Source organism: Podarcis filfolensis, assembly GCF_964270895.1.
Source record: "Podarcis filfolensis genome assembly, chromosome: 10".
Lineage (NCBI taxonomy): Eukaryota > Metazoa > Chordata > Lepidosauria > Squamata > Lacertidae > Podarcis > Podarcis filfolensis.
In genome coordinates this window covers 23,593,915-23,613,424 of record NC_139612.1, presented here as the reverse complement: position 1 = coordinate 23,613,424, position 19,510 = coordinate 23,593,915, and the positions used below count along the sequence as shown (strand labels likewise).

At 41.9% G+C, this 19,510-nt stretch overlaps 1 protein-coding gene across 1 annotated transcript in view; it reads right to left on the bottom strand.

Moving 5' to 3' along the window:
* Positions 1–2,338: 2,338 nt before the first annotated feature.
* The window catches only part of PPP1R3A (protein phosphatase 1 regulatory subunit 3A), a 35,516-nt gene continuing 18,344 nt past the window's right edge, over positions 2,339–19,510 (bottom strand). The window contains exons 2-4 of the mRNA XM_083574391.1: positions 9,465–9,523; positions 9,217–9,353; positions 2,339–6,815 (exon numbers count right to left, since the gene is read on the bottom strand). Coding sequence (XP_083430517.1) covers positions 3,984–6,815; positions 9,217–9,353; positions 9,465–9,523 — 3,028 coding nt within the window. The 3' untranslated portion in view covers positions 2,339–3,983. The remainder of the gene's footprint in view (positions 6,816–9,216; positions 9,354–9,464; positions 9,524–19,510) is intronic.

The following is a 19,510-nucleotide window of genomic DNA, read 5'->3' as shown; positions in this document are numbered from 1 at the left end:
CAGAATCCTCCATTCCTGGCTATATATTCCACCATAGAAAATCATGGGCAACTCTATTTGCTTTGCAAGCCATATGCCTGCACTAAGACTTGACGTACAGCTGCAGGTGGTTGTCCGACCACATCATCTAATCTAAAATGTCATGGTGGGATTTGCTAGTGTTGAATTTCTTGCACTCTGCACCTTATGATGTTTGACAATTCTAAATTAACGAACCGTTTTGTCTAAACACTGCTTTTCCATGACACCTTGCACATTATCAAATTAGTGAAACAGTGCCGTGCTATTCTGGGGGGTTTACGGTGCATTTCGACATGTGATTTAAAGCAAAAGGTCAGAGCTGCAGCCCAGAAATGGCATGGTAGTTATGAGCTATCTATCACATGAAGAGGAGAAAGCGGTGGCCTTCCCTAAATTTGGCTTGCAGCACATATTCACATGCTGGTTGTTCCATGCAACTCCTTCCTGCTCTCTGCAGAAAACAGGATGTGTTCCCCTCTCCATCAGCATCTCTTCAGATGAGACTCTTGGGGTTTGACATTATTTATGTGTTTTAAAGTTCTATATCCAGCTCTTCCATAGATACCAAATAGTTTGCGAATGTTGAAAATTGCACATGCTTAAAAATATATATATAAAGATGATTAGTTGAGGCCTGCAACTCTTGGAAATTCATAGAGATAAATATATGTATTTATATTTTTATATATCATTTGTATATTTTTTATATTGTAGGGTGTGTTTTTTTTGAAAAAGCTACCCCTTTAGCTTCAAAGGTGGGCAATGATGGTTGGAAATGAAAAACGTATGCTTACATATTTAACATGTTAATAAAATTGTTCTGGACAATAGCTGATGAGGTAAAAGAAGGCAATGAAAAATATTTTAGAAGAAATAAATAGAACACAACAACCTGAAAGTTATTTAGTTTTGTCATTGTCAGTAAAAAGAGAAGTACAATTCTGTCTCTTGCATAAATATGTAGAATATGTATTTTATTTCATTACTTTTTTGTGGCAGATATTTTATCTGAAATTTAGATATTTATTTAATTCATTTTATCGCTCCCCTGCCCACTACCCATTTGTCTGATTATTCAAGTACAGATTATTCAGATATATATTTGATTCACTTCAGCAGCCATGGAAATATATAGAAATATTTATCTGCAGGTCCCAGTGCGTTTTACATATTTTAAAAGTCAAACAACTAGATAAGAATCTACGTAACCAAGCTGTCAACCTTTTGACCACCATGTTGGATCCACAACTTTTCATTTCCCATTTTAATATAAAGGATAAACTGAGAAAAGGTAATGCAGTGGTTAATCACATAAACTCCCAGTCTCTAACTGAAACCTCAGATTACTCTAAATGCACAAGGTGGCAAGGTACAATCAGCCTCAGCATACCCTCCCTCGTCTGTGAAATGGGGATAATGTGCTCTACCGAGAAAATCTGCGTGAAACAGTTTGATCATTTAAGAAAACAAGTATACAAATGTCAAGGCATGGATATGTAAGTATATTGCTCAGGGTGTGGGGAGTGGAGCCATAGAATTCTTCTGCGGTGCACAGCTCCACACATGTGAAGATAGGGATATGAGGAAATGCTGGATATTACTTTAAAAGGGTTTCAAAGTTACCAGTTATGGAGTCTGGAGTCTGTCAACTGATGGAAACCATTGTGGCAAGAGAAGGTAAATCTACCTGTCTTCCCACAAAAAGAAAGAAAGAAAGAATTTCCTTTCAAGATTGGCCCAATATGGATGCTTAGGGGAAATATATTGACCAAAGCAACTGATTTTCATTTATTCTTTCTTTATTATCATTTCCATAATTTTCACAAAACCAAGGCTTACCAACTGATCCAAACTTTTATAGCATCAACCCTGCAGCAATAGAAAATACAGCAGGAACTGGAGATGTTTGGAAATAGAATACCACTCCCAGGGTTCTCACATTCCCAGACAATAAATTGTCATGTAGAAGGGGTTTTTTATGTTTTGGGCATACATTTGAAATGTACTTCTGAAAATATGTTCTCTCTCAGCGAGTAACTGAATGAATGCAGCAGATAGTTTTGCTTATCACTCAAATTGTGGGTTATTTCCCTTTTTTAAACAAAAAAAAAAAAAACCTTATTAGAACCATTAACAGTCCAAGTAATGTTCATTGGACTACAGCTCCCATCAGCCCCAGCCAGCATAGCCAATGATCAAGGATAATGGGAATCAGAGTCCAACCACATTGATGACACTCTACCATGTCGTCCCCGCAGAAGAAGGCTTAGGACTCATTATTATCTTGCGGGGTTCCAAAGTAATCCACACACAATCCAACCATTCAAAATTTGTTTATTATTACTATTATTCAACACTTGTTGGGACTGCCTTTCTAAAGCAACATGGTTTAAACAACATCATTCAGAAAGTCCAACTGGAATAATGCTAAAATTAAGTGAAATTCTTCCCTTGCGTTACACAGTCTTCATTTACAAAAAGTATGTATATATATATATAAAAACAATATCTAAAGACAACCAAGCTTTAATTTGTATCCTTCAGTCTACATCAGTCCATATCAGCTCTGTGGTGTGAACAAGAGCCTGCTTTTTCTGCATAGCACTTTTTTTTTTACACATACAAAGTTACATCACAATTGCACTGGAGTCTAGAGTTGTAACTGTGCAGACATTTATTAATTAATATCATCACATTGGGGAAAAAACAACAGCAGCCACCTATGCCTTCTTCAGGCATTATCAAGAAGTATTAAGTTAACATCAGAGCTGGGGGTATCTCTGCCCCCCACTTGTCACTATTTCTGTCACCCTCCAGAGTGTACAGGACAATCTTCTGAAGTGGGGGATCTCTTGTACTCATGGAATCTTTCTATGTTCTTTAGAACGTTAGAAAATCAGGGTTCTAAAGCACACGTGAGCCTTCATGGGGGCAGAAGGCTCTGCTTCAGAAGACTGACCTCCTCAATTTGGAGGGAGATGAGAATGGTGACAAAGGACAGAGCTGGCATACTTGACCGCATGACCCTCCTCATATGTTTCCTTAATTCTGATTGGCAATGTCTGGTGATGGCTCCACTTAACCCATAAAGTTGAGTTTTTCTCCCAAAATATGCTTGCTAATTCTAGTTGTACATCATTAAATGCATATGGGGCACATTCCTTGCACTCTTGCACAACTCCTATCAATTTCAGCGGTGCATGCAGAGTGACATCCCAGTGGATTGTGCCTATGGTCAGTATTAATATATTAAGGGCATGTCCACATTGCATAGTTTGAAAGAGGAGGAAGAGAAGGGCTCCAACTCGGTGCATCAGATCCCTGCAAACAATACTGCAGCTTTGGTTTTCCCATCTGTTCACCCAGCAAAACAGGAAAATCGTGGGATGAATGGAGGTGATATAGTCCACACTGAGGAATGGTGTGCAAAATTCCCTGGCCACACAATACCTTATTTTGTGGGGCCTACTTCTCATCCTTCAATTTTAGTGCATAAGTATAAAATACAGGAAACTCCTAAGTGGACATGCCCTATTACTGTGTTAGTAATAATGCCACTCCCTCTTTACTTGCTTGCTATATAAAACCAATTTTTTAAAAGCCTTTCAGAAAGAAAATAAAGCTTTACTACAAAACAAATGAGTGCGATAAAATTGTAAGAGACTCTGAAGAGGCTCAAGCTTCACATCTTCCTAACCAGAAAAGGAGCAGCAGCTGTATTTAATTTCAACTTGATGTGCTTCAGAACTCATGTTCATATAGGTATTTAATGATCCAAACTTAATGGTCCTATGCAAAATAATTACTTATATGAGGGAGCAAACTCCATGTTCATTCCTTTAAGCATTGTTTCAAGGGAAGGGGAGGGGATCTTGAGTTGGTTCTGTGTGGACATGACTGTGCTTTGGGATATACTGATATTAAATGTTAAGTGCTTCATGTAGACATTTGGAAGCTTTATACTACTCTTTTTTGACCGATTCCTCGTCCCTCCTGCCCTCACAGTATAGCCAATACAATGAAAAGAAGTAGAGTGCAAAGCAAACAATTAAATCATAGTGGTACAAAGTGACGCAAAACACAACGAACAAGAGGAAATAAAGTATTTTGTAACCAATGTGCTTTAAAACGAGACACTCAGATGGTAAGCTATAAACTTCACTTTGCTGGCCAGAAATTGCTGTGTGACCAAAAACAGACTGGTGGTCAGTGTTCAATGTTTCTTCAGTTATCAAACCTTCAGACTCTGAGATTCTCTCTTCTCTTTCTTCTAGGGGTTCACTAATTAAAATGGTTGGCCCTAATAGCTTCTCCTGTTTGAGCTCTGGCTGATGGGGAAACAGACCTGTGCTACTTTCTCCTTTCTCACTAGAAGGCAGCACTGCTGAACTCTCAGGAAGTTCTTGGAGTTCAGTCTCCAAATAAATATTTGGAATCATGGGAGCTGTTTCACCAGTTGGGGTGAAGCCACATTCTGAGTCAGCTGCAATATCGACTGAGGCTTCTGTGTCTGGATGCAACACTTGCCCCCCCTCAGCAGGAAGAGCTCCCCTGGACTCTTCCGAAGATGTCACAGATGAACTTTCGCAATAGCTGCCAGCAACAATGACCTCAGAAGGGGAAATTTTGCTTTCTGCTTTAGCACTGTCGTGAGGAAGCATTCTCCAGACACTTGCCTCTTCAGCCTCTTTGTTGCATAGGCCTTGCGGTAGGCCCTGCAAAGCTTTCGGAGATGTTTCAGGATATAAATCCTGCTCTGAAATGGCTTTTCCTTCTGCAGCAGAAGTCCATAATATTTCATCTGGTGGTGAATCATTCCCAGTGCTATGTTCTGCTCCACCAAGCTTTTCGCTTGCACTGCGTACTGACATCATTTCTCCGCGCACCGTTTCATGTATGCGTGCATTATAAATATCTGAAACTGATTCCTCTTCAAATTTGGTGTCATATAATACACCCACTGTATTGCATTGACAAAGAGGATAATGTGAACCATCACTTCTCCCTTCATGTATATCAAACACTGTTTCCTTTTCCTCTGTGGACCTGTCACTTAGTGCAGTCTCTTGAGGTAGCTTAACAATTACTGCTTTTTCACCAGCAGACATTTTTTCTGGAGTGCTTTCTGATGTCATTTTAATTATATAAGAGGCTGTAACTGCCTCTGCTTCCCTTATACTATCATGCTCCACTACATAAGACTCTTCATATCTCACCGGGTCTTGGCAGGTAAACAATTCATCTGTGGGAGTTACATCCAAACATCTTGTATCGTCTTTAATTCCCCACATAGCTTCGCCACCTGTTAGCTCTTCCACCTGCACTCCTTCATTGGCTTCGCTTTCTTTTTCTGCCAATTGACTTCCTAAGCCTCTCCAACTTTGATCCCCCCATGTGACCCTGCTGCTCTGATCATCATCAGTAAACCTGCCAGGATCACTTTGGCACAGCTCTGCCTGCAACATCTTTCTGTTTGCTAGGTCATAGCCCTGACTGTGCTTCCCTTCTTCTAAATTTCCTCCAGCATCAAACACATCTTCTACATTTGTTGATGCAGAATACGTGGATATACTTTCATCAGTTGCCTGTACCAAATTTGGGTAGCTCAAGCAAATCCCACTTGTAGTCTGAATGTCTTCTGAGTAACTACTCTCTGCTCCCTTTAAATTTTGACTTAATTCACCTACAACAGAAGTTGTGCTTTCCTGCTTATTTCTTTTGCCTGAGATTTCTCCAGCATTTAGCCATGATATATCTATGGATTCATGTAATTCCTCATCTTTTGCTACATCTAACACACCAGGACTCATCATTTCTCTTTGAGAAAACTTCTCTATTGCACTGCCTTCATTGTTACTTGGTGTGAACAACAATGGTTGTTGATTCTGTATTTCAGTGGAATCTTTTCCATGCCTGTTGGTGGGGCATGCTTGTGCCTCTTCTGAAGATTGCTCTAAAATGCTCAACTTTATTTCTTTCACCTTATCAAGATTATACTCAGACTTATATTTTTCTTCTACAATGTCATCTTTGGTATGCGAACTTGTGAAAGACCTTGGTGTGACATTAGCTTCAGCTAAGGTATTGGTATTAAATTCTCCTCTTAAATGCACTTTTTTGTTCCCATATCTCTCAATTTTGAATTCCTTTTTGTCAATGTTTTCCAAAACTGATTCAAGAGTTTGGGAAGATGTTTCTTGCATATGTTGCCCAAGAAATGGCTTGACCTTGTCATCCACTCTTTCCAGTACTTCCTCTTTTAACTCAATGGCTTCATCATACTCTAAGGGAACTATTTTGGGCCTTGTTTCCCATGCCTTTCTGTGGTGATCATAATTATCCTCTCTGATTAACAAACTCTCCATTGTTTTGCTTCCTGAGGCATCTTCAGATTCATGCTTTTGAACATCTGCAGGACACACCCCATGTTTACTTGAGATAACATCTGTAAAACGGTCGGTCTCTTTTTCTTTCGTTCCAGACCAGTGCTCCAGTGATGAAAGGGTTTCAATGGTACTAAAGCTTTCCGAAGACTGGGCCCTATTGTTTACCGAGTCCAGTGCAGTCAATTTTTCTGGGGGTAACATACAAAAATCATTTCCTGTGGAAGATGTTTGGTTATTGAGCAGACCTTTGTCTTGTAAAACACGTTCAGATGAACTTATCGCCAGAGGCTGCCTAAGCAAGCCAGAGTCCATCTTGCCCCCCAGTTCTTTTGGTTCATTTGGAAATCTAACTGGCTCGGTTGTGTATAACTTCCTTTCATCCTTGGCTCTAGTGAAGTGCTGACTTAGCTGAAAGAACAGAATAAGAAAAAAATGATCAGAATGCATGTGTGCATACACATAAACTTAGATATATAAGAGGAAGGATTTAATCAGGAAAGTTTTGTATTCAGTAAGACGGATTTGGAGAAAACAAATCAGTTACAGATTTTATGTTGCGTGTCCTCTTTAAAATAAAGGGTGTTAGAAGGTTGTGTAAAAGCAAGAAATGAAATAGCCCTGAGTCCCCTCTCTTTCTCGCTTCCACCCCCGCCCCCATCTCCCCACCCTCTTTATTCATGAGCTCAGTAAGCTGCAAGTCCATTTCAGACAAATGAATCCAAAAGAGAATATTCTCTACAAGAGAAGCTAATTCATTCACAGAGCACATTCCCTCCCAGGCATGTTTTATTTTAAACTGACTGCATTGACACTGCATATCAAAGCTAGAGAATGAATGGTATTGTCCGGTAAAATAAAGATACATTTGCACACTGACAAATACTCCAAGGGTTCCCTTTTCTTCATTCCTCTCAGCACCCATTTTACAGGCTGCATACCGGAATGTTTTGAGAGTTCCAGAAAGTGTAAAAGGAGTTAGTGAAGGAAAGGCCAGGAACGAGTAAGTTTCTTCCCTCTCTCTCTCTCTCTCTCTCTCTCTCTCTCTCTCTCTCTCTCCTCCAAATATTGCATTATACAATTCAACAGCATTTCCTTGTCATGGCATTCTCTCCTTGCTTTCGAATACTCAGGCTGATGGTTTCATACCAATCAATTAGAGGATAGCTTCTTGGGGGCCACCTTATTACATTTACACTTGCTGCAGATACCCCCATTACAGTGACTCTTATTAATATGTTTTCTGCAAAGCCTCTGCAAACTATTAATAGTAAAACGTCACTCAAAGAAAAGTGAAGGAACTAATGTTTCTGCAAATTCTGTTTTAATGACCCTCTGCCAACTGGCGCTCAAATGTATCTGAGCTCTTCAGTGATGCCAACTGTCAGGATTTAATAGTGAGATGCCTGGGTTTTTCCCCTCCTCTCTCTCCCTCCTCATAACTGACATTTGCATGATCTCAATAATTATATGCAAATCTTACGATTTTCCCTTCTTCTCACATAAGGCTCATGTTACTTGTCAACTGCCGAGCTGTCTTGTGAGCAATTGCCTATGGGTTTCAAAGATTTGGTTGCATTTCCATTTATTATAGGCCTCCATTGTTTAATTCATTACGCAGCACATAAGGTAAATTAAAATCTGAATGACATACATATACACTCCTCATTTATTGTACAGATGATCACTTTGATTTTCCCTTCTTGTTAAAAACTGTTAAATTTTAGTGTATTCATTGTCTCAGGGAATGCTAAGAGTATCCTATGATTTCCCCCACCCCAGCTTCTTATTTCTGTCTTTTTGTTAAAAAAAAAAAGTTAAAAAAAAATTACAAAGATGCTGATTTTCCGACCATGAATGCTCCTGCATTGGATGACAACTCTTAACTACCCTAAAGTTAGAGAAAGGGAGTCTTCATGCTTATATGTGAAAAAATCATTTTCTTGCTCACTGTCCAAAAGGGCTGCAAGTCCTGTTGTGGGTTTCAGCTTTCCTGTGTTCTCAAACAAACAGTATTATATTCCATACTTATTTAGCTATGTGCACACAAGCGATATGAGCTCCAGACTTGCTGTCATTCCTTCCCACAAAATGCAAGGCAGCCTTTTTTGGATGACCCACACAGGTTAAATGCTTGTCGTTTAGAAGGGAATTGATATGAATCAGAGGTGCTGGGAATGTATATTTTATAGCTGGCAGGTGAGATTCATGACCAAGATGTGCACAAATATTGGTCTTAAAGAGGTTCATAAGCAGGAAGAAAAGAGGAAGTTGTCATACCAGGGATGTGGGGTACAGCATGATTCACCTTACCCATTGGCCGGATGCCAAGATAACTGACTCCCCACATCATTGCTGTTGCTCTGTGGTGAGCTTACAAGCAGCCACTGCAGGGCAAACAGCCATCTACATCCAGTCATAGTCTGTGTGAGGCAGCCTACATGTAGAACAAAGGAAGTCTACTGAACAAAAATTGTATACATGTGTACACTGATCAGAGAGACCAGAGAGACAGGACTTTGAAATAGTCTTCTAGGGCTCTCAAATTGTCCCTTATCGCCTGTGATAAAAAGAAGAAAAGAGATAAGTTATTGAATTAAGGGCAGCAGAACATAATGGAATAGACTGAATCAAAGCACTTTTTACCACCAATCAATGTTAAAGATGCAATCAAAGCTCTGATGTTGGCATAGCATTGGCAGATCTCTGTGTACGTATCAGCACTGTTGAAGCTGGAGAAGAACTAACTTTCTTTGAGGAATAAATGGGTTCAAATTATCAAACCGTTAAGTGAATTATGCACAACACTTACCAACAACTCTAATTCTTTTTCATTATCTTCATTATCATCTTCGTTACCTTCCACATCTTTGCTGCTTACATTTTCCTTACGTTGTTGAATTTCATTATCATCCACGTGCGAATAAAGAATTTTGGGGATGTCTGATTCTGAAGAGTTAACGCAGAGAGAGACACACACACATATATATCAGGGTGTTTTGTTACTTTTTAAAATTAAGATGTGCGGTAAGGAAGAACTAATTGAATGGAGTTTTATACCTGAACTCCTGGAATTATTCCATATGTCTTCATCAGCCGTTGGCAATATTTCTTCTTTACTGTTAAAAGAGAAAAGAAAGTCAGTGATGCTCCCCAGAATTTAAGTTCAAAATCTTTTTATCTGCACAGCTAATGGCATCAAAGTTAATGAGGCAGAATAAGCCATTAGCATTTCCCCATAAACATAACTTTAAATATAAGGGTTCCCATGTGGCTTGAAGTATCATCGTCTGAGGCCACCATAGGAAGACCCTGGCAGTTGCCAGAGGTAGCCTAACATCTTTGTGTCCTTTCCAAATGAGCTGGGCTGAAAGCAGAGGGCCAAAACACACACACCCCGACTGATTATCCCATTCCTTGCGTTGTTTATTGGGCCATATCCACAAGGCAATTGTCCATTAATCACATTGTTTGCAATTCGCTGGGGTCCATTCTGTATACGCCATATAGATTAATGGCTGTGCATGCAGAAGCTTCCAGGTTCAATCTCCAAACTGGGCTGGGAATGACTTCCTGCCTGAAACTGCACAGCTGCTGCCAGCCAGTGTAGGCAATACTGAACAAGATGGACCATTGGTCTGACTCCATATAAGACGCAACAAATGATATACTGACCTCCAGAGCTGAACTCAGAAACTGTGTTTGTTGAAGACAAAAAAAAAATGATACTAAGTATTCCTAAATAGTATAGGGAGGGTATACAACTTTAATCCCACACATAATATTAAAATGTAATAAGGATATAAATAACATTGCTAAAATGCAATAGTAAATGGACTCATCTATCCAGGTCAATGCCTGATCAACAAACTAATGTGACAAACAGGGCCATCTTATCCATAGGCACTACGGGTGCGGGGCACCCAGGCACCAGGCTCTCAGGGGCGCCAGGCCGAGAGTCCGGAGCCTGACAGTTGAGTCCGGGGAAGAGCCCGCCCATCAGTCGGAGCACCCAGCGGGCTCTTCTGCTGTGAGCGGCTCTGCACTGCGAGTTCGGGGGCAACTTAGCCAGCGAGACACTGAGGTGGCCAACCAGTTCCGCCCTCCTGCGTGCCTGGGACTGGGCAACCTGGAGGGGGCATCTTTGCACCCTGACGCCGCATATGCTTAAGACAGCCCTGGTGACAAATAAAGGTAAAGGTAAAGGGACCCCTGACCATGAGGTCCAGTCGTGACCGACTCTGGGGTTGCGGCGCTCATCTTGTTTTATTGGCCGAGGGAGCCAGCATACAGCTGATCATGTGGCCAGCATGACTAAGCCGCTTCTGGCGAACCAGAGCAGTGCATGGAAACGCCATTTTCCTTCCCGCCAGAGCGGTACCTATTTATCTACTTGCACTGGTGTACTTTCGAACTGCTAGGTTGGCAGGAGCAGGGACTGAGCAACGGGAGCTCACCCCGCTGCGGGGATTCGAACCCCTGACCTTCTGATCGGCAATTCCTAGGCTCTGTGGTTTAACCCACAGCGCCACCCGTGTCCCTCTGGTGACAAATAGTGGTGTCTTAATCCTGAAGAGAGTCATATGGGGTCGCTCATGCCATTCTGTGCCCCTAAAGAAGATATACGTGCATATAACTGCTAGATCTATTAAGACCCACATTTGTGAGCACAAACTATATCAAGAACCACTTGCTCAGCACTTTCTACAACAGGAGCATGATTCTGTTTGAATTCTGACTGATTATAAGACATCTTCCAACAACACACTATGTTCCTATGCTGTCAATAATTGTGTTGTCTCATGCATTCTCCATTCTCAGATTAATTTGCACATTCTGTGGCTGAGGACAAGGAGAGGTAGGCCATCTGTTTTGTTCTCTTTTATTGTTATTTATACCCAGGCTCTTCAATAGCTTGTGCCTTGGGAAAGACGGCTTTGGCGCAGCTTGAGGAGAATTCTGATTTGAAATGCCAGTGTCTTTTCCTACATGAATGAAAGCATTTTTAGAAATTGATAATACAAAGAATGTTTGTTGCGATGGTCAGAGAAGGAAGGATGGAAGGAAGGAAGGAAACCCAAGTAGTTCCAGTGACACCTATCCTTACATCATTGCTGGTGTACAAAAGCAAATGTTTTGTACAACTGACTCACAAGCTAGCTGTGTAGCTCACTAACAAAGGCTTCAGTTCAAACGATCAAAGGTTTCATATTTTTTATCCTAACCCTACTGATCTTCTCTTTCCCCCCATGTAGTATTATGTTAACTGGAAAGACACTTTTATTGTGGAGTAAGCCAATAAGTGGTGATGAGTAGGTAGACACAGTGCCAGGATGGGAAAATTCATGTTGGTGCTCTGACTACCTTTGCCTATGGCCCCATGCACAAGTGGCATGCAGCCCTCAGGCCAAAGAAGGTTACCCACCCCTGGCCAAATGTGTCCCTAAAATCACTTGTATAAGTAAGGGGGGAAGATATGTCAGTTCCTGGTCTCTCCATTTCTCATTTTCTTCCTATCTTTCTGCAGAAATTTGCAATTAAAAACAAAAAACCCTCATGAAAATTCATGAGCATTTTGGTGCAAATTTACCACATTAAACACTTTTTTGTACAGAGTTGTGACTGAAATATACACTTTTGTATGTTATTTTCCTTAATAGAATGCTATGTTCACTAGTATAATGTGTTTTTATGCATGACTCTCTGACATGTGCATTCTTAAAGAACTGCATCATGAAATTCAGAGAAGAGTGAGTTTCTTAGGATAGCTTTGTTTCAGTTCGTGTATTGGTTCAATAAGTGTGAACTAGGTGCATGCTCATTAAAACGTAAACAAAACCAAATTTCTCCTCCACCCCTAAGTATACCTTTGAGGAGTCTGCTACAAAGCTAAATCAGTAAACAGCTTGCTGGTTCCTCTGTAGCAAGTGCTTATTTCACTTGAAATAGTTAGATGTACTTTATAACTAAATATGGAGGCCTCTTGTATTTTTTTCCTATTGCAACATTTACCACTGATGCTGCCACATGGCAATGGAGAGAAACAAGATGCATGACTGCTAGCATGGCCAAAGACAAGGGATGATGGGAACTGTAGTTCAGCAGCATCTGGAAGGCTACAGATTCTGCATCCTTGCTTTAGAGGCATTTGCAATGACAACATCCTAACCGGGACTAGATGGCCTTCAGCTCCATTTCCAGCCTTACAGTTTTCCAGTTTTATTCCCCTCCCTCCTCCCAACTATAGGAACTTCTCCTGTAGGAGAGCTGTCTTGTAGACTGTGCCCTATATAATTCCATTTGGGTAGGGGAGGCATTTATGTGTTGCCATTAGGGAAAATCCTGGAGTTATAATGAATTATACATCTTTTTCCATTCCATTTTATTCAAACATCTTGCAGGCAAGCTGAAATAATTCTCCAAAAATATTCAGCGGCAGGTTGCTAAATTTATACTTGGCTACAACAATCTACACATGACCTGTCACCACCTTTTTAAATTTATAATGTAGCCTTTACTTCTTTCCTTAGTTCACCAGTATCTTATTCACAGTGGGAAAAGTTGTTTTGGACAAATAATGTTTTTATTTAAACAGTGTCTTTATCGTCAAGCAACACCTCTGCCCTGTATAAGTGCCCTGGATATGTGAAAACCACAAAAGGAAATATATATTTCCAATTTCCTGGCACAAAATAGTCGCTTCCCACAGAAAATCCACTGAGTTGTATCCAATGGTTCTGTGAGTGGAAGACAGCTTGCAAAATCAATCTTACCTTTCCCCTCATCTGTCCTTCCCCTCCACCATCTGCAATCTTCAGAGGATCAGGGGGACATTGCGGGCTAAATCAGTAGCGTAGCGTGGGTTGCCAGTACCCAGGGCTGAGTTGAGGGGGGCAGTAAGGAGGGAGGGAAAAGGACAGGACAGAGTACACATGCACATTCAGCTGCCTAACAGTGTCCACGTCACACAGGAGATCGCAGCCACTGAGATTAGAAAATAAAAGTCATACCATTGTCTGGAGAGATCACTTCCTGGTTTGCATAGAGAAGCTGTTTTCAACGGACCCCATCAATGAAACTGCAGTATGGAGAGGGAAATTATACAAAATTGGACTAAGGGCCCTTTCCCCAATAGAGCCCTGCTTGTGTAAGGTTCCTTTGTCTGGTTTAGGTGATTCCCACGTCCTCATTCCCCCATCTTACATTGTGGCACAACCCACAATGATCAGTAGGTCCCCTTGAATAAGCTTTTTGGGGTTATTGGGGGCTGCAGGAAAGAGATGGGGAAGGTGAATAATAATAATAATAATAATTTATTATTTGTACCCCGCCCATCTGGCTGGGTTTCCCCAGCCACTCTGGGCGGCTTCCATAGAAAACCAAAAATACACTAAAATATCACAGATTAAAAACTTCCCTGAACAGGGCTGCCTTAAGATGTCTTCTGAATGTCAGGTAGTTATTTATCGCTTTGACATCCGATGGGAGGGCGTTCCACAGGGCAGGCGCCACTACCGAGAAGGCCCTCTGCCTGGTTCCCTGTAGCTTTGCTTCTCGCAATGAGGGAACCGCCAGAAGGCCCTCAGCGCTGGACCTCAGCATCCGGGCAGAACGATGGGGGTGGAGACGCTCCTTCAGGTATACTGGGCCGAGGCCGTTTAGGGCTTTAAAGGTCAACACCAGCACTTTGAATTGTGCTCGGAAACGTACTGGGAGCCAATGTAGGTCTTTCAAGACCGGTGTTATGTGGTCTTGGCGGCCGCCCCCAGTCACCAGTCTAGCTGCCGCATTCTGGATTAGTTGTAGTTTCCGAGTCACCTTCAAAGGTAGCCCCACGTAGAGCGCATTGCAGTAGTCCAAGCGGGAGATAACCAGAGCATGCACCACTCTGGCGAGACAGTCCGCGGGCAGGTAGGGTCTCAGCCTGCGTACCAGGTGGAGTTGGTAGACAGCTGCCCTGGACACAGAATTGACCTGCGCCTCCATGGACAGCTGTGAGTCCAAAATGACTCCCAGGCTGCGCACCTGGTCCTTCAGGGGCACAGTTACCCTATTCAGGACCAGGGAGTCCTCCACACCAGGTGAAGATTGGTTGGGCAAGCTGCCTTCCATTGACACAGCCACTGGACAAAAACCATTGCCTTGTGGACATTTGTAGATGCTTCCAGTTACATTTTCATTCTATCGGTATTGTATCAATCCTTCGCTTTGATTCTACCTATTAGTTTCATGTGCATTCATTTCTGTTCATGAGACAACATATTATAGAAGGAGTCAGTCTGCCTTTTACACATATCTTGCTCTACAACACATCACATCGTGGGCTTTGCATAAGCTGTCCATTCTGAAACTGTGGATGATTCTAGATCTCAGTGATTCTGGTGAAAGGGAAGCCACTTTTAGGGAAGGTCAGCAGCCTCTGGTGATGGGGATTTAGGCTGCTAAACCAAGGCACCAGAATTCACCGTTCCCTCGTATCTCCAGCTGCCCGGGACCCCTCTTTCCCTGGGGTGCTGTGAGAGGCATTCCAGCTTTGGAGACAGGCCACAGCACTGCCATCTTTGAATTCTTGCTACCCTTACGCTTTTAAGGGGTAAGCAGGGTTCCGTGTCAATATTTAGGTGCCCAGGTGAGCTCAGGCCTCTGCTAAGCAACTTACATTTCTTCTAGGCTTAGTCCCAGGTTCCTTTCTCAAGTCTAGCCTTCTCAGAGTCACCTTTACCCAGTCTGACTTACCTGGATCCTGGCTACCCACTGTTTTCTGCTCATCTCAAACTGCCATTTCCAGCTGGCCTTGTTTTGCACTATGCAGGATTATTGCAGCTTTTTTGGAGCAGGACAAGACATCAAGGCAGCTGCAGCTTTCACATTTTCAGTAGGTCTCATGTAAATATTATGGGACTGATAAGCAGAGATGGCTCACCACAAATGGAGCTTAAAAGCTAACAAGGCTACATATATTGTGAGAAATTGTAGGAATGACTAATGGTGGTAGATAAGAAAGGCACAACAAGAAAAAATTGCCAGTTCAGAGCTAAACATGTGAAAGGGATTTTGGTATAATCAACATCCACAACCACAGGAACCTTAATATTTAATCCAAATTCTGTGTTTTATGAATTTCAGTGAAGTTTTGAATTTCATAAAAGGTGTAGCTGATAAGAAGGTAAAGAACTTATTGGCTCATGTGCAGGTTCTTACAGAGGCGATGGAATGACTTTTAAAATACCTGTCATATTTAATTACAAGGTATTATTCTAGTTCTGTGCTGAATATGTCTCCCACATTTTTCTATTAAGGGGTGGAGGGAGGTGTTGAAAAATAATTCAAGGGAAGAAAATATTTCTGTGAAATACTCATGGGCGAGATGCAGGGTTTGGGTTTTGCTTCCCTTACATTTGAGGAGGGCATGGATTGCTAGTGATGAATGTCCTTCTTTCATTCTAGGAATATTCTCTTTGGTGGTTTGTACTCTGCAGCATTCCCAGATGTCTGCTGCTTCAATGAAAGCCCAGAGAAAGATAAAATGAGGTTTTTTCCACACATGGACTTTCTTTTAAAGGTCAGGAAGCACAGAGAACTGGTGTGGGGCCTGCAGAGTGCTGGATTTAGGACAAGAGAAGTATAGCTGACAGACCCCACAGAAAAAGAATAAGCAGTCAAAATTTTGTAATCGCATCTGTTCTGCTAATGACCCCGTAAACATACATAGCAGTAAACACAGCAGCTCTGAGTGCTGAGCGATGCCTCATATCTGCAGTGCAGGATGCAAGTATCATGTCACCAGTTCCCTGTTCCATTAAAAGCCAAGGATCCTGTTTCCAGTTTTCACGAGCAAATGCTATATTTCTTCCTCACACCATGTATGTCAGACTTGTCTCACTTCCTCCATACTAAGTAGGTGCAAACCCAAACCTATACTATTTGCCACAGATGCAAAGGATGGCTTAAATCCTGTTCCTGTGAAATTAGATGTTATATTAGTTATGTAGCTGTACCCTTATGTTTAGCGTTTGTTTGTTTGTTTGTTTGTTTGTTTGTTTGTTTGTTTGTTTACACAGATTGCCAGTGTAGGGGTTCCATTCTAGACCAAAACCTTAGTGCCACTCTCTGGCACACTAGGTTTGGCTTTTCTTGAGAAATGTCAGCTTTCCACTGGACCACATTAAGCCTGGACAAGGGATTAGGTGTGGTTACAGTAGCAACTGGAGGCAAATTAAATCCTATGCTTGTCAGATAATTGCACAGATTGTTTTGCTGTTTTCAAACTTCAGTCGGTATTCAGAGTTGACTGACTCATGCAATGAGGTGTAGAAACACTTCTCTTCTTGTTCTCCAAAGAACAGAGCCACTAGTGCTTGTAGGAATCATGGATTCATGTAAGTTAGCAAATGTCAACATCTTCTCAGAGGAGGACGTATAAGTGGTAAGGCATTTTTGCTGCGTTTCTCCTGGTTATTCCTAAAGTATCCCCAAGAGCAATATTTCTAAAGTATCACCAAGAGTGTTGCCTTCTAAAAAGGGGCAATCCTGCATTATTTGGCAGTGATCCTCCCATTGTAAGAAACAGGCCCTCCACTTTCAGACTCTTCAACACTTCTTGAGATGCTTTTGTGCTGACCGCTCTTTTAACTTCTTAGAATAAAGTGGATCTTAAGCCCTGCTCTTGTGAGCCACTAAACCACTCAATAACTATTAAGATGCAGCAAAATAACCATTGGGCCTCAGCATGCTCTCTCGGCAAGGTGAGCAACTGCTACATTAAGGAAGAACAACCACCCCCAAATGGGCAGAGATGGAAGCATATTAGAATCAACCCAGCAATGTACTATTCCAGAACCAGACATGGTGGCAGGAGAGTTCTGACCTCACATTGCATAGGATACCGCTGGGGTAGCGCTCCAGTCTGTGCCTTATCATTTCTATGCATATACCCAGGGTCAGAGTGCCAGAGGCATAAGATAGGAATTGGAGGCTTCTTCGTGCTGAGGAACATGACCTCATTCCTGGGTAGTCATTACGTTGTATCAAGTGACAGCTAGTTCTCATAACCTTTTTGGCATGTAGGTGCAGATGTCTTAGCCATGATTTTCCTGTTCATGACAAGGTCATCTAAAAGTTTCATCACAAGCTCCGATCGTCAGCGAGCTTGCGTTTACCTGCGTTACTCAGCTCAACACCCGTTTGCCTGAGTTCACAGGAGGGATGGTTTTTTTTAAGGTGACTGTGCAAGATGTGTTTCTTTCCCTGTCAATATAGCCAGCATCGCATGGCCAAGAACCCGGCATTATTCCATCTGGTAAGCAGGATTTGGCAGCAGCCCGGCTGTGCAGCCAGCACTGATCCTCTTAATCGGCTCGGACTAGCAGGGATTGGCACAATTCCAGTGTGGCTTTGCAGAAACTGGGCAAGAGACGGTTTCAGTTCACCCGACACTTGCAAATACTTCTGCCTGCGACAGCCCTGAGACTAAGCTGCCAGTTTGCAAATATTAAAACTTATCTCTGACAAAGAGGGGGCTCAACCATTCCACTTTTCCTCCTGATAACAGGACAAAAAGCACTGAGTTTAAACTGCAGGAGGATTGTCAATAAGGGTTAACAACAAGGGGGAAATATTCAAATTGTTGAGATACTAACATGTTAAGCTCTTGGGGCCAAGTGGACCAAGGATGTTCTCCTGCATGAGCCCAATGAAATGAATGGAGCCTTGCCCTTGCAAGAACTCTTGCAAAGCTCCCATTCATTTCAACAGAGTTTGGCAGGGGAAGTTCTCAGTGGATTGTGCCCTCGGGCTGTACACTGGAATTTCTTGATGTTCTCTACAGTCCCATCAGATTGTCCCCATGGTAGGAGGTACCGAGTTCTTTGGAGCATTATTTCAGATGAGTCCATAATCGGTCACCCTTGGAATGCTTCAGTAGAGCAATGGTAATGCAGACAGGGTGTTCTTGTTCAAAGCCACCCAGAAGGTCCATACCCTGAGCTTAAAAGACAAGCATTGGACCTGGGAGACAAGGTGCCCCAAGTCCAACTCCAAGACCCATTTGGCTGAAATAAAGGGGGCATTACACTCATTAATCCACATTGTTCACTATCATTCTTGCTTTGTAAATCATTAGCTTCAGTCTGCTGCACGAATGGCAGCAAACATGAAGGCCAATGCTCTCACAAGGTTCTGCCACTGATTATCTCATTTTCAACTCATATGAGCAGCTGGCTCATGTGATCAGCGCCCCGTGTGAAAAAGAGCAGGCAGCACAGAATGTAGCACCTTCTTCTATGATGCAGGGAGCTCCAAAACATTCCTAATAGACCACACATTACACACTCTTCACATCTATAAAGTACATGCCTGAAAGAGACAGGAAATGTAGGACAGGGTGTCTAAACCAGTAGTGTATGACAGGGAAACCAGCTCTTGAGTGTCTCCAGAGAGAAGTATGGGCCAGAATATTGGTCTATCTAGTCATATATTAGACTAACATTAAAGGCTTACATGCCTAAGGTCACTGCAGATTACCACCTTTGGAGATGATTAGCAGATGAGTATATTTGAGCATGATATTTGAGCTGTTTAGCATGCTGATCATGTTCAATATTTAGAGGGTAACTGACCAATGGGGAGGGGATTTAAAACGTGAGTCTGGAAAGTTTTAGAAATTCATGAGAAAGCTCTTCATGGTGCTGTGACAATTGGCCTGTCTTGTTCCATGGGCTTCTTTATGGTGACCAGAATGGTACCCCACCAGATTGGTCTATTTTTCATCTGTGTCACTTTGCATGCATTCACTCATAAACATCTTCTGTTTCTGCACTAATCTAGGGGTTTGCATTTAAGTGTGTATTTAAATGTAATTGACTGCAAAAGGGCGTTTGTAGGTATATATTCTCTCATGGTGCACATTTTTTAAAAAAGTTAATTTATCTCAAAATGCAGCTCTTTAAATGCATTCTGGTGCATTATTTTAGATCTGAGCACTGCATCGCTGTAATTGGAGAAGTGTGAAATCTAATGAATTGACACATTGTGGTCTGCACATTACTCTGGAAAGGGCAGTTCACATCTGAATTCACAAATACTGAATTTTCCAAGGATCTATAGTG